At 31.5% G+C, this 13,049-nt stretch overlaps 7 protein-coding genes across 7 annotated transcripts; 4 read left to right on the top strand and 3 right to left on the bottom strand.

Moving 5' to 3' along the window:
• Positions 1-124: 124 nt before the first annotated feature.
• On the top strand, positions 125-1,291 carry TRP4 (anthranilate phosphoribosyltransferase; the record flags this gene model as incomplete). Its single annotated transcript, XM_004177921.1, has 1 exon — positions 125-1,291. One exon carries the CDS (start codon positions 125-127, stop codon positions 1,289-1,291), a length of 1,167 nt encoding a protein of 388 aa, XP_004177969.1.
• A 442-nt stretch (positions 1,292-1,733) lies between these two features.
• Positions 1,734-3,401, top strand: TBLA0A06570 (uncharacterized protein; the record flags this gene model as incomplete). The annotated part of the gene is made up of 1 exon (XM_004177920.1): positions 1,734-3,401. One exon carries the CDS (start codon positions 1,734-1,736, stop codon positions 3,399-3,401), a length of 1,668 nt encoding a protein of 555 aa, XP_004177968.1.
• A 287-nt stretch (positions 3,402-3,688) lies between these two features.
• BCP1 (protein-transporting protein BCP1) lies at positions 3,689-4,546 on the bottom strand (the record flags this gene model as incomplete). Its single annotated transcript, XM_004177919.1, has 1 exon — positions 3,689-4,546. One exon carries the CDS (start codon positions 4,544-4,546, stop codon positions 3,689-3,691), a length of 858 nt encoding a protein of 285 aa, XP_004177967.1.
• Positions 4,547-4,878: 332 nt separating this feature from the next.
• TFC6 (transcription factor TFIIIC subunit TFC6) lies at positions 4,879-7,122 on the bottom strand (the record flags this gene model as incomplete). Its single annotated transcript, XM_004177918.1, has 1 exon — positions 4,879-7,122. One exon carries the CDS (start codon positions 7,120-7,122, stop codon positions 4,879-4,881), a length of 2,244 nt encoding a protein of 747 aa, XP_004177966.1.
• Positions 7,123-7,616: 494 nt separating this feature from the next.
• Positions 7,617-9,596, bottom strand: ESF1 (pre-rRNA-processing protein ESF1; the record flags this gene model as incomplete). Its single annotated transcript, XM_004177917.1, has 1 exon — positions 7,617-9,596. One exon carries the CDS (start codon positions 9,594-9,596, stop codon positions 7,617-7,619), a length of 1,980 nt encoding a protein of 659 aa, XP_004177965.1.
• Positions 9,597-10,565: 969 nt separating this feature from the next.
• Positions 10,566-12,044, top strand: RTC5 (Rtc5p; the record flags this gene model as incomplete). Its single annotated transcript, XM_004177916.1, has 1 exon — positions 10,566-12,044. The coding sequence occupies one exon, from the start codon at positions 10,566-10,568 to the stop codon at positions 12,042-12,044; it is 1,479 nt and encodes a 492-aa protein (XP_004177964.1).
• A 182-nt stretch (positions 12,045-12,226) lies between these two features.
• KEI1 (Kei1p) lies at positions 12,227-12,847 on the top strand (the record flags this gene model as incomplete). The annotated part of the gene is made up of 1 exon (XM_004177915.1): positions 12,227-12,847. The coding sequence occupies one exon, from the start codon at positions 12,227-12,229 to the stop codon at positions 12,845-12,847; it is 621 nt and encodes a 206-aa protein (XP_004177963.1).
• Positions 12,848-13,049: the final 202 nt, after the last annotated feature.

The following is a 13,049-nucleotide window of genomic DNA, read 5'->3' as shown; positions in this document are numbered from 1 at the left end:
ATTTTATTAATTTTGCCATTTTACTCTTTTACTTCTTTAATTCTCATTTTATCTTTTCTTTTTCCCTTTTTTTTTAATATTATTATTTTTTCTTTTTTTGTTTCATCTCATATTGCTCATCACAATGACGTTTAATACAAGGATTATTCATTATACGAAAAAACTGTTGGTTAAACCCCCCACTTTGACTCCACCAGACTTACATGATGCATTGATTTTGATCTTGGATCAATTACAAATCATTGCCAATACGACCGGAAATTCCATCGATAATGATCTCGTCAACGTTTCATATATCAAAATCGCAACTTTTTTAACTTCCTTAGCCGTCACGGGTTTGGACCATAAAGCACAATACATCGCATCTGCTGCAAAGGCTATCTTGACTAAATCTCATTTAGTACAATTGCCAACTCCCAGCAATAACACCACCACAACCACTTCAAAAGTTATCTTAGATATCGTGGGGACAGGAGGTGATGGTCAAAACACGTTTAACGTATCCACTTCATCTGCCATTGTAGCTTCTGGGATCCCAGGGATTAAAATCTGTAAGCACGGTGGTAAAGCCACTACTTCCAATTCAGGTGCTGGTGATATGATGAATCAATTAGGTTTATCCAATCCTTTATTAGTCGATTCCAAATTTGTTCCTCAAATTTGGGATTCTAACGATTTCTTGTTCCTATTGGCTCCTGCATTCCATGACGGTATGAAACTAGTTGCACAATTGAGAAAATTGATGAATATACCTACAATTTTCAATATCTTGGGCCCTCTACTGCATCCAGTAAATCATATCAATAAAAGAATCCTGGGTGTTTATTCCAGAGATTTAGGGTTGGAATTCGCCAAGGCAGCTCAAATCATGTACCCAGATAGTGAAACTTTTGTAGTTTGGGGTCATGTAGGTCTTGATGAAGTTTCACCCATTGGTAAAACTACCATCTGGCATTCAAAACCTGGTGTGGAACAAATAGAAACATTCGATGTTAAACCTGAAATGTTTGGTTTGAAAACTCACGAACTCTTGGAATGTGCATCGTTAGGTCCCAAGGGTAATGCCGCAGTGTTACGTGGAATACTTTCCGACGATTTCAACCTAACTTTACTAGATTCCACCAAAAATAACGCTATAAAGGATTATATACTATTGAACACTTCTGTGTTGTATTGTTTGGCCATGGGTCATAGAGATTGGATGAAAGGTGTAGAAGTCGCGAGGGAAAGTATTTCTTCAGGTTTAGCATTGAAAACTTTGGATCATTTCATTGCTTCAACGCGGTCGTAAAAGAAACACAGACAATCACATACAATATCACTTCCCATCACATCCCTGCATTTTATAAACTTTGTACCCTTGTATATTGTATTATATTGCATTTTGTATATTATAAAAACTATATCCATATACTAAAATCATTTCTAGTAATTAATTTTCAACCCGGCGCTATCCCTTTATCAGAATGGCCCCGCTTTCGAAACTTTTAGGGGTGGAAAATTCCACCCGAGTTTCCTACAAAGTTTCCCGTTTCCATCAATTTTTCACATTGCTTCAAAGATTAATACAAAACTATTAACAATATTAAATTATTTAAATTATATTAATTTACTTCAAGTTTATTATAGCTCCGTATTTTTTTTTAATTTATTTAAATTGCTTTATTTGATTATATAAAATCGTCAAGTTTATATAGCTTTTATCACTCCAGCACAGCTAATTTTTTACACTAATGTCAATCAGTCTTTCAGATAACCCTCCTCGTCGTCGTCATCATCATCATTCTTCGAAAAGTCCTTTGTTAAGAAAAATCGTTAAAGCTTGTCGTTCTTCTTTACCTGAACCAGATTTGGTTTTGAATTTAGATGTAGCAGATTATATTAATGACAAACAGGGGGCTAATGCTAGAGACGCGGTCATGGCCATTGGCAAATTAATTAATAATCAAGATCATCAGACTGCAATCCTAGCGTTATCTCTATTAGATGTTTTAGTTAAAAATTGTGGTTATCCAATTCATTTACAAATTTCAAGAAAGGATTTTTTAAATCTAATGGTTCAAAAATTCCCTGAATTCCCACCTTCTCAATTAAATTTAGTTCAACATTTCATTTTAAAGACTTTAGAAGAATGGTATCAGACTTTATGTAAGCATACCACTTATAAAGATGATTTATTAAATATTCAAGATATGCATTCGTTATTATATTCAAAAGGTTATACTTTCCCAACTGTCACTGAAGTAGAATTATCTGTATTAACTCCGAATAAGACTTTAATGACTCAAAGTGAAATTGCTAAGGAACAAGAAATTGCTCAGGGGGCAAAATTAGATGAATTAATTAGATCAGGAAAACCTGAAGATTTAAGAAAGGCTAATAAATTAATGAAAGTTATGGCCGGTTTCAAATTAGATAATTTGAAAAATGCTCAACAAGAAATTATTAATGAATTATCGAATTTAAAGATAAAAATAGAATTATTCGATGATATGATTAATAATATTTTAAATCAACCTCGTGATGATTGGGAATTTGATACTTTAATTGAACTATATGGAGAAATGAAATCAACAAGACCAAAATTACAAAGATTGATCGAGGAACAAGATTCGAAGGAAATGATTGAACAAATTAAACCGTTTGATATTCAAATTGGAAAATTGATTTCTAAGTATGATTATTTAAAATTAAATGATTTATCAAATGCAAAGGCAATTGTCATTGATCAATTAGATTCTCCAAAATTAATACCTTTAGATGAATTCGATATGAGTAATACTAACCCTGATTTCAAGACTTCATATGATAGTAACCAACCTCCTTCTCCTGTAAGAGAAGAACAAGAAGAAATCAATTTATTAGATTTTGGTGATGATGATATGGGATTTACAAATAATACTGATACAATCACAAATACCGATAAAAATAATTCCAAAACTAACAACTCAGAAGACTTGTTAGCAGATTTATTGGGTGATTTCGAAGATATTAAACTAACTCCGGCAACTACAAATCAAAGAATTTCACTGGATACCTCTCCACCAGTTCAACCCACTAATATTTTAAATGAATCTAAATTCTTAAAGATTAATTATATAATAGAAAGAAACAGCTCCAATCAACTTTCAATAAAATTTACATTTACGAACTTATCCACTTCAAATATTACTAATTTAACTTTCTTATTAGCCGTACCCAAAAGATTGGCATTGACTTTAAAGCCACAAACTAATGATTCTTTAACTCCACTCTTAAAAGATGGAATTCAGCAGATTGCCATTATTAATAATATTATAGAAGATGAATCAAAACCTTTAAAATTGAAATGGAAGGTAAATTATAGCCTAGATGGAACTCCTCAAGAAGAAACTAATGTTTATAAATTCCCTGTTTTTTAATATGAAAAAAAAAAATAAAAAAAAGACACAACAGAATTGTTCATGAATTTGGTTCTTATTACTATTCTATTTATAACATAAAAGATAAACATAATAAATATAAGCATCTATTTTTTTTCTTTTTTTATTTTCTATTTTCAAATAAATAAATAAATATATATATATAGATATGCAATAGGCAATGTACGATACTCATCTCCCAAATATTAATCTGTAAGTAGACTTCAATTTATGAATACTTATTTCCTTCGTTAAAAAAATGTCTATGAATTCATTTTACAATTTGATTACCAAGATGCAATTTCCTTTTCAAACTCATCAATACTTTTAACTAAACCCTCATGATCAATCATGATATAACTGGCAATAACACCCTTTTTAGCTTCAGATTGGAAATGGATCTTGGAATGTTTTTCAAAGAACCGATCTTCTTCGTGGAAGTAGTCAATTTCATTTTGTTTAACTCTTTTTTTGGATCTAGAACCACTTTCTCCATCATCTTCTTCCATATCAAAATTGACCTCGTATTTTCTACTAACAATTATGTAGAAATCATAATGTTTACCATCACCTAATGAATTACTGACATCTTCCAATGTAATTTTGTATAATGGTGGAACAACTTCAGGTGGCATATTAATTAATCTTTCACTCATTACTAAAGCACATGTTTTATTATTATTACCATCAATTGTATCAAAAAACGTTGATAATCTATTATCAATTTTTTTCAAATATTGAACGTAATCACATTTGCGATTTTCTTTGTAATTAATAAATGATAAGAAGCAATAAGGATCAGATTCTTGACCATCAGTTTTAATAGTAGTAGTTGGAGATTCTAAAATTAAATCGGCAAGGGCACTTAATTGAATTCTATTACTTTCTTGAGCACCAAATAATTGACGCATTAAATTTTTTAAGGCATGGAAATCAACATTTGGGTTACCACTGAAAAAATCAAAATCAATGTTTACGATTTCTTCACCATCATCTTCTTTTTTTGTTCCATTTTCAGCTTCTTCATCCTCTTTTTCTGAGTCAGTACTGCTGATATTGATATCAGATTCTTCTTCACTATTATTAGTCTCTTCCACACGTCTTTTTCTAGAAGTTAATTCACTTAATTTAATAGCCTGCGCCATATTCTTGAGATATATCGATATACTGTATTATTATAATGTATCTGCTGACGGTCTTTATAAAATTTCATTAAATCTTATTTCCTAAACCTCATCGCTTTTATTTTTTTCACTAAAAATAACATACCACTCAAAATTTTTCATCTATAAAGTGATATGCCCAAAAGAGCGATTTCTTATTGCCGACATTATTAAATAATTACTGGCATCAATGTTTAAAATAGAATTAACGGTCACTATTACATGCATTAGAAAACTACAACATATGTCTATATGAAAGTATAGATGTATATATTTTTCTCATTTAAATTTACAGATATTAGATGTATGTGGGATCATTCTTCACCTAGACGTTCAACAGTAAGAATGCCTGCACTATTGGCAAAAGCATAAAACTTTCCCGCAATATTTGTTTCATTCCATTTCACACAGCATATATTTATACCTTGAGGATCTAGGTGAATTTTACTGACATCATTAACATTCAACTGGTATTTGGTATAATTAAAGTCTAGCCTATACTTATTTTGTTTTGAGCTATAGTCCCACTTCCACAATCTCAATGATTTATGAGTACTTGATGTATTCTTTATAGTTGTTAAATATCTTCTAGTTATGTTATCGATAATTAGCATACCGTCAGCAGTACTAGTTAACGATAGAGGATGCAGTCTTGAACCACTTATTGATGTAATAGTTGATTCCATTAATGACACAGGATGTACTGCAAACACTGTCCTAGGTGGAACGGATTTAAGCGAATTTGCTCCATCAGAATGAAGTAGTGTGTATAGTTGAGGAATATAAGTTATTGGTATAGTATTGCTACCACGGAACCGTGTTACAGTAGTCTTTGTAGTAAAAATTGACCTTGGATCAAATAGATAGAGATATCCATCCACAGAAACTGTGCTGACTACCAATGGTTCAAATTCCGAATAAGCAGCAACAATATTGATAATGTATGAATCATGGATTTGTTTATAATATGAAGGTATTTGAGGATCCCTTAAATCATATTCAGCAATATAACCATTTTTGAAACCACAAATGATAGTTGTGGGTGATAAAAAATCAAAGCAAGTAATTAATGTATTAGGTAATGACATTGATATAGATGGAGATTCACAAAAAATAATTTTCCCATTCTTATTACCGTTATTATTAGATGTATTCATGGAGTCTGTGATATTCGGGATCTCCAAGAATTTTACTGATCCATCTTGACACACAAATCCTAATAAGCCTAGGTTAGAAGGATTATTATAACCTTCGTGCCATTTCAGATTCCATGCTTCACCATAAGGATTTATCACCGTGTATAACTTAATGAATTCCAAAGTTTTGATATTCAGTCGAAATATTGAAATTGTAGACACATGTGATTGGCCATGAAACATACGTAAATGGTTATCTAAAGGTTTATCAAAGTACTGAGATGTTGATACAGCTAAGTATTGCTGTTCGTTATCTATTTTTTGATGTAACCAAACCATATCAGTGACCATACCGCCAATATTATAAAGAAACCCAGTTCTTGGCTCAATTGGGAAAATAGGAAATTGAGCTAAATCATCAGTTTGAAGGTCATAACTGACATCACCAATTTCTACGGATACAGGTTCAACTCTACTATGGAATAGGTCCCGATATATCTCATCAGTAATCTCATGATATTGTGTTTTTTTTGTATCATCATTAATTAGAACATTTGTAATATCTTCTTGAGCACATGGAGGAATACATTCCACATAAAATCTCGAATCTTTTTGAATATTACTCGAAGGAAAATCGAATAAGCTTGTTTCAAACCCTTCTTTAATCTTTGCTAAATTAAGTAATTTGTCTCGATTTAGTCCATACATTCTTTCAATTTTATCTCTTGCAGACGATAAATCCTTCAATGCTCTTATAATACGTCCTTTCTTCTCTAGTGTAGAATCTGGAGTGGAAATTGGAATAGGTGTTGGTGCTATTTCCTTTTTGGTACGCTTCTTGTATGGTCTTTTAGCGCTAGTTGATTTTTCTTTTGTAGATGCATTTTTGCGCTTAGGTTTTTTCTCAGTTTGAATATCATTATCGTCATAATTTGCATCATCTCCTAGCTCATTTGTATAGTCCGTATCGTCATTATTATCTTCTAATTCCATTGCAACATCTTCTTCTTCATTAGCAATATAATCCTTATCATCATCTACATAATCCTCAATTATTACGAAATCCTCATCGTTTTCATTATCATCTGTAACTATCTCATGTGTCGTATCTACACCTGGTATATTTGAAGCTGATTGTGAAACTGGAATGGAAGTGGCTTCATCATTGCCTAGGATGTCAAATGATGGGGTAGTTCTAAAGTATTGATCAATAGATTTTTTGGAATTAGATCTCTTAGGGCGCTTTGTAGATTTTGAGGCCTTATCGACCGCTGTTGCTACTAAATTTAACATATCATTTGCCACAGGATTATTTGATGTGTTTTCAATTATGTTTTCATTCGCATTGTTGACAGCTACGGAGCTATTAGCTATGTTTTTTGATTTTGGTGGGCGGCCTCTTCTTTTCTTTACAGGAAGCATATCCTTATTTAAATTCTTAATATGACTTTATTTTTATATAACTTTGGACTGTAATATCCTATTCGATTAAATTTTATTACTAAACTAGCTATTAATATATTTAATTTAATACTATCTTATATTGAATTTCAAATTTTCAATAAAATGCCTCTACCCGTTTTCGAATAGGCGAAAAGTCATGTTTAAAAACACGTGCAAACATAGAATTGACAAATGATTTACAAATAAAAGAATGATTTAATTAGATAAAGAAATATTTAGTAAAGTATAACAGTAGCAATATTCTGGATTTTTTTTAATGTTAAGCTTAAGTTGGTATTATCTGGTATATTTTTTCTTGAAATGTTTCTTGAAAGCGACATTAAAGAACCAAATTTTAAAAATATTTTTAAAATAATTATAAATTGGAATTAAATGATCGTTTTCTATTTTAATATACAGATTGTGATATATAATTTGTTATATATTAAGGATGAATAAATTAGAATAATTTACTAAAAATTATTTCTTTTGTTTTTTATTTTTTTCTTTAATTTATTTACGATATTAGAAATATCAGATTTGTCCTCATTAGTATTTTTTCTTTTCTTATTATCTTTATCCTTATTTTGTTTTTTCGAAGCACGCTTAGTACGTTCATTTAAAATCTCTTTCATTGCACTAGTTTGTTTAAATTCTGGTTGTGTTGGATCAATTGCGAAAGCATGGTCTTCAAAAATTTCATCAAATCTGGAATCGTTCAAATTAGGTTTAAATTCATCTTGGACAATCTTATTTTTATCTTGGTATTTTGATTTTTTACCTTTTTCCTTTTCTGATCTCAAAATCTCATTCATATTGAAATGTGCTTTATTATTAACACCACTTATCCTATCATCTTCATCCATCATCAATAATTCTAATTCTGCCTTGGACTTATCTTGTTTTTCCTTTTCATCCTTTAATAATTCATTATTATTCTTTTTATTTCTATTTCTATTTGAATTTAATTTTTCCTTTCTTTCTTGAACGCTTTTTTCTTTCAAATCTTTAACCTTTTGTTTTCTCAATTTACGACGTTCCTTTTCTTTACGTTGTAATTTTTCAATTGTACTTTCTTCTTTCTTAGTTTCATTATCTGATGCTTCCTTCTTTTCGTCAAGACCTGGAGTAAAAGTGATTTCCATATCAACACCATCTTCATCATCACTTCCATCAAGATCATATTCAGTATCTTTCCCAAAGACATTACCAAATGCACCACCACCAACTAATGACTTCAATTTATTTTTAGAATCATTATTTAATTCAGATTCAGATTCATCACTATCAGAAGCTAAATAAGCTTTAAAATCCATTTCATCAATCTCCTTCTGACTAAAAGCTCTTTTTGATATTTCAACTCTATCAGCCGGAGTTTCATCCCAAGTTAATTTAACATTTGAATGTTGTAGAGCATCTGTACTAAATTGCAATGGTTTATAGTTTTTTGGTAATTGATCACATTCATCTCTTGGAGTATCATCAAAAGTCATTTCATCAGGTACATATCTAATATCAAAAACATTTGCAGTTGATTCATATTCAGTACCATCGCAGTTTTTATAAATAGATTCAGCAGTTCCAATATTGTTACAGTAGACAACGGCATAATAATATCTTAATCTTTCCAACTGATATTGACGTAAAGATTTTGAATCTATATTTTTATCGGCGTCACCTTCTTCATACAAGTCATTGATATCTACATCAGAAACGTCATCTTCATTATCCTCAGCGGTAGACTTTTTACCCTTTTTATTCTTTTTCTTGAAAAGTTCTTTTGGAGGACCTTCAATTTCTTCTCTCTGCATCCTTTCTTTACCAAATTCACTTGGATAAATAGCAATTTTATTAATTTTACCACCTTTTGGAATGAACCCTGAAAAAGTGATCATCAAATCAGTAGATTTAACGTGATCCCAATCCAAATTCACAACTGCAACAGTTTTAGATGGGTCACCAGTTTCTGGTTTTGCTGATTCAATTTCCGCATCCGATTCTTCGTCACTATCAACTTCACTCTCGCCAGAGCTTTCAGATTCAGAGGAACTATAATCATCTGAAGAACTGACATAATCACTTGGAACATCACCACGGGCACGATCTAATCTTGCTAATTCTGCTAAAACGTCCTCATCATCATCAGCTTTCTCATCAACGTCCTCCTCCTCAGATTCTTCTTCTTGATCAGATTTGTCTTGCTCTTCATCCTTATTTTCTTCGTCCTCATCTTTTGTATAATATTTATCAAAGTCCTTCTTATCTTTTTCGTTTCTATCTATTATTTTTCTACCATATCTATCCACTTTAGATTTATAATTGACTTGTAAATCTTTTTTACTAAATCTATTATCTAGCTTTACCTTTAATGAATCCTTTTTACTTCTTCTGAATTTTGGATCGGTAAATACACCAGCAAATCTGGCATCTTCTTTTGGTTTTCTTTCTGACATCCAGCTTAGCTTCTCTAAGTTTCTTACTCTATTATATTAATATAACTAACTTATTATTATTATGACTTTAAATTTGAATCTTAATATAGATTGAAAAAAAATTGCGATGAGCTCATCGCGTTTGAATATTGGGAAAAAAAATTACACCCGAACATCTTTTTGTATCGAATTCCGTATAAAGAAATTTACCTGTAATATTTAACGATTTCTGATTAATTAAATTTAGATAATTTCCTTGTTAATTTTATAATATACTATTATCATACGTGTTACTATATCTTGTAATAGGTAAAACATTATGGGTAGTGTGTAAGGCTTGTAAGGAAGAATTATTAAAATAAGAATTGTTGTATTAAGTAAATATAAACTTCTAACAGAAAAACGTTAAATATAAAGCTGTTACTCAAGAATATTCCGGACAGATGATATATACACAAGACTAAATATCTTTGGATGATGGGGTTACATTTACCTTCTTTTATATGTATATTCTAGCATTTTTTTTTACAATTACACTTTATGGATCATCCAAAACATTAAGACTATGCAGTTTTTGTTAATGCATAATGAGATACAAAAATAAAAAAACACTTCATTATTTTAAAATATACTTTCAATACCACGACTAAAATTTTTGAATATGTAGATTTGTATCGATTTAATATCAATTTACCAAGTATTAATTTCTTCTTTATCATCATAATTTTTGAAATATCTTTTCTAAATCATAAATTGATCAACACCACGCAAAACTTAGACTCCCAAGATGATAGATGGTTATCTTAATCTCTGACTCCTTCTTGAAGATTCCCTTAAATCTGATCTTAAAAAATTCCCCTTCAAGAATGATTCCAGAATTGCGTTTCGCCCATTGTGTAAGTAAAAAAGCTTAAAAAAAGAAGATAATTCAACTATAGATATGACATTCTAGAGGGAAAAAGAGAGAAAAAGTAAGATTTAAAATCAATAATGGGACAGAAATATTCTAGTACCGAAACTTTACCACTTCCCAAAAACCCAAATACACTTATTAAGGAAATCTTTACAGTTTCTGAATTAATAACATTTCAAAAACGTATCAATCGAAGTTTGGATGATATTATATCCGATAAAGAAATCATAAAATTTTCATATATTCCTGATTCTAAGCCACATCTTCAGCACTTGTATCTTCGATTTATTAGAAATTTAAATAAATATCCTTCCAATGATAATATTATAACGGGATATAGTTATTTAAAAATCATTACGTTGCTTAATAAAAAACGTCGAAATAAAATGTTTCCTAAAATAGAATGGATCAAGATTATATTTATGTGTTTAAGTGATGAAGAAGTACAATTCCCATGTTGGGAAACTACTCATGACATACATGTCTTGGAAAATGATTTAATTGAATTTATTAGCCTTCTCCTCACGCTTAACATGAATTGTTGTACTGATTATTGCTTAATCAATCAAGACTTGACTTTTAATGATCATGATTGGGATACTTATTGGCGTAAGAGCGCGTCATGCATTGTTAGAGATATGAAAGAATGTAATGTAGAGGAATTTGAAAATGTTTTACTAATCGTACCGAATATATTTGATTGTTTGAAAAATTTAATTGAACATTCTTTGTACACAAAAGATCAATTGAAAGAATGCCCTTTGGGTCCTAGTCAGTTTACCAAAACGAAAATGAACCAGGCCATACTGTGCCAAATCTTATTAAGTATGCGTAAACGTAGTATGGATATATCCAAGCTTTATATTGGCCGAGAAAATGGTTATTCTATGAGATCTTTCCAATCCAAAGTATTCAAATGGAAGGCTCCTACTATTTTATTAATTACTGGTAAAAAAATCATTAATGACCAAGAATATTCAGAAAAAAATAATAGGTATAAATCTTTTCTTAATTCCTATCCTCGATTAAAAGATGGTAAAACAACCTTCCAAACACCGTTACATTACACCTTTGCCATCTATATTGAAGAACCTTGGAAAATGACCAAGGGATATTTCGGCGGTCTTCATACCAAAATCATTCAATTATCACCAAGACAAGATGTATTTACGTGTACTGACCCAAACGCCGTATATTTCCACACACAAAACGGGATAGGGATTGGTAACGAACACATGAGTTCTGATAACAAATATAAACCAGGTAACGTCTCAATTACAATAGATAGCACCCTAGAATTTGCTGTATTTCGTCATTCGGGACCAGGTGTCTTCAAGACAGGCATAATCGCTAACCAAGAAATATTTGAAATAAGATTACATATACAAAGTGTAGAAGTATGGGGGTGTGGTGGTGCCAAAGAACTTGCAGAACAGAAACATGAATGGGAATGGGAAGAAAGAGAAGCTCAAAGAAGACAGCACGTGAGTATGCACGTGACCGAAGATCGAGCATTACTGGAATTGGCTGGGATTATAGGTGAACGACCTGTTTAAAAACAACAGAAAAAAGAGAGAGACCGACCCAATCAAAAGTTGTTAAAGGCCACAAACAAACTAAAAAATAAAAATAAAGCTTAAAAATCAAAAAAACAAAACAAAAACGGATCATAAAATTGATCCACAAAACACAAAAGCTCCCATAAAAATAAAACAAAACCAGCCATCCATTCACTCTAATGACTCCTGAACGTTACCGTGCTGCTGTGAAACGGTTCATCCTTCCCAAACGTTTCTGTGGTGTGGCACCTTTATACCTGGGAGTCGAACTAGTACTAGGGATCACCATCTTTAACAAGTGCGGTGGTGCATACGGTATTCTAGCATTATTCAATGGGCATCCTCTAGAATTTGCCCAGTGGGTGTTATACACATGGTCTATTGTGTGTTTGGCCATTTACGCACAAGGTTTGGCTAAAGTACATCGCCCAACATTGTACACTTTCTCACAAGTCTTTATCTTCTTCAGCGTAGACACGTTGCTGACGTGTGCCTTCACTGTATACTTTACACACGAATGGTTTGCCGCCAACACCACAACACGTCCGCCAGCAGCTCAAGGTGCTAGTGACGCGTATGAATATTCTGTATCGCTTCTTGTCACATTAGCTTCATTGGTTTCTAGATTATATTTCAACTTTATTGTTGGGTCATTTTTACAAGAGTTGTTCTTCCGTCCAGCATATACACTCGATACAGATGAGGTTGAAACAGAGCTCAGGCACTCTTCATTATTACGCCGTCTCTGGTTGCAAAATCAACATTATTGTTACATCCTGAGTAGGCGCATACTTTCTTAGCATGATAACCTACGCCCCTCTATACTCTCCTATATACTGCACTCTATATTATACTTTTAACCTTGCCATACTATACTATTATCATACTTGATTTTACGTTATTTTACGTGAGTGAATTTACGTTACTTTTATTATATCCTGCAAATAGTATTCCCGGCGATAAGAATAACCCCGTCTATCACCGCGTTCGATATTCTTGGCG

The sequence above is a fragment of the Henningerozyma blattae genome, chromosome 1, assembly GCF_000315915.1.
Source record: "Henningerozyma blattae CBS 6284 chromosome 1, complete genome".
In the NCBI taxonomy this organism is placed as follows: domain Eukaryota; kingdom Fungi; phylum Ascomycota; class Saccharomycetes; order Saccharomycetales; family Saccharomycetaceae; genus Henningerozyma; species Henningerozyma blattae.
The sequence above is the reverse complement of the archived record's forward strand: the minus strand, read 5'-3'. Positions and strand labels throughout refer to the sequence as shown.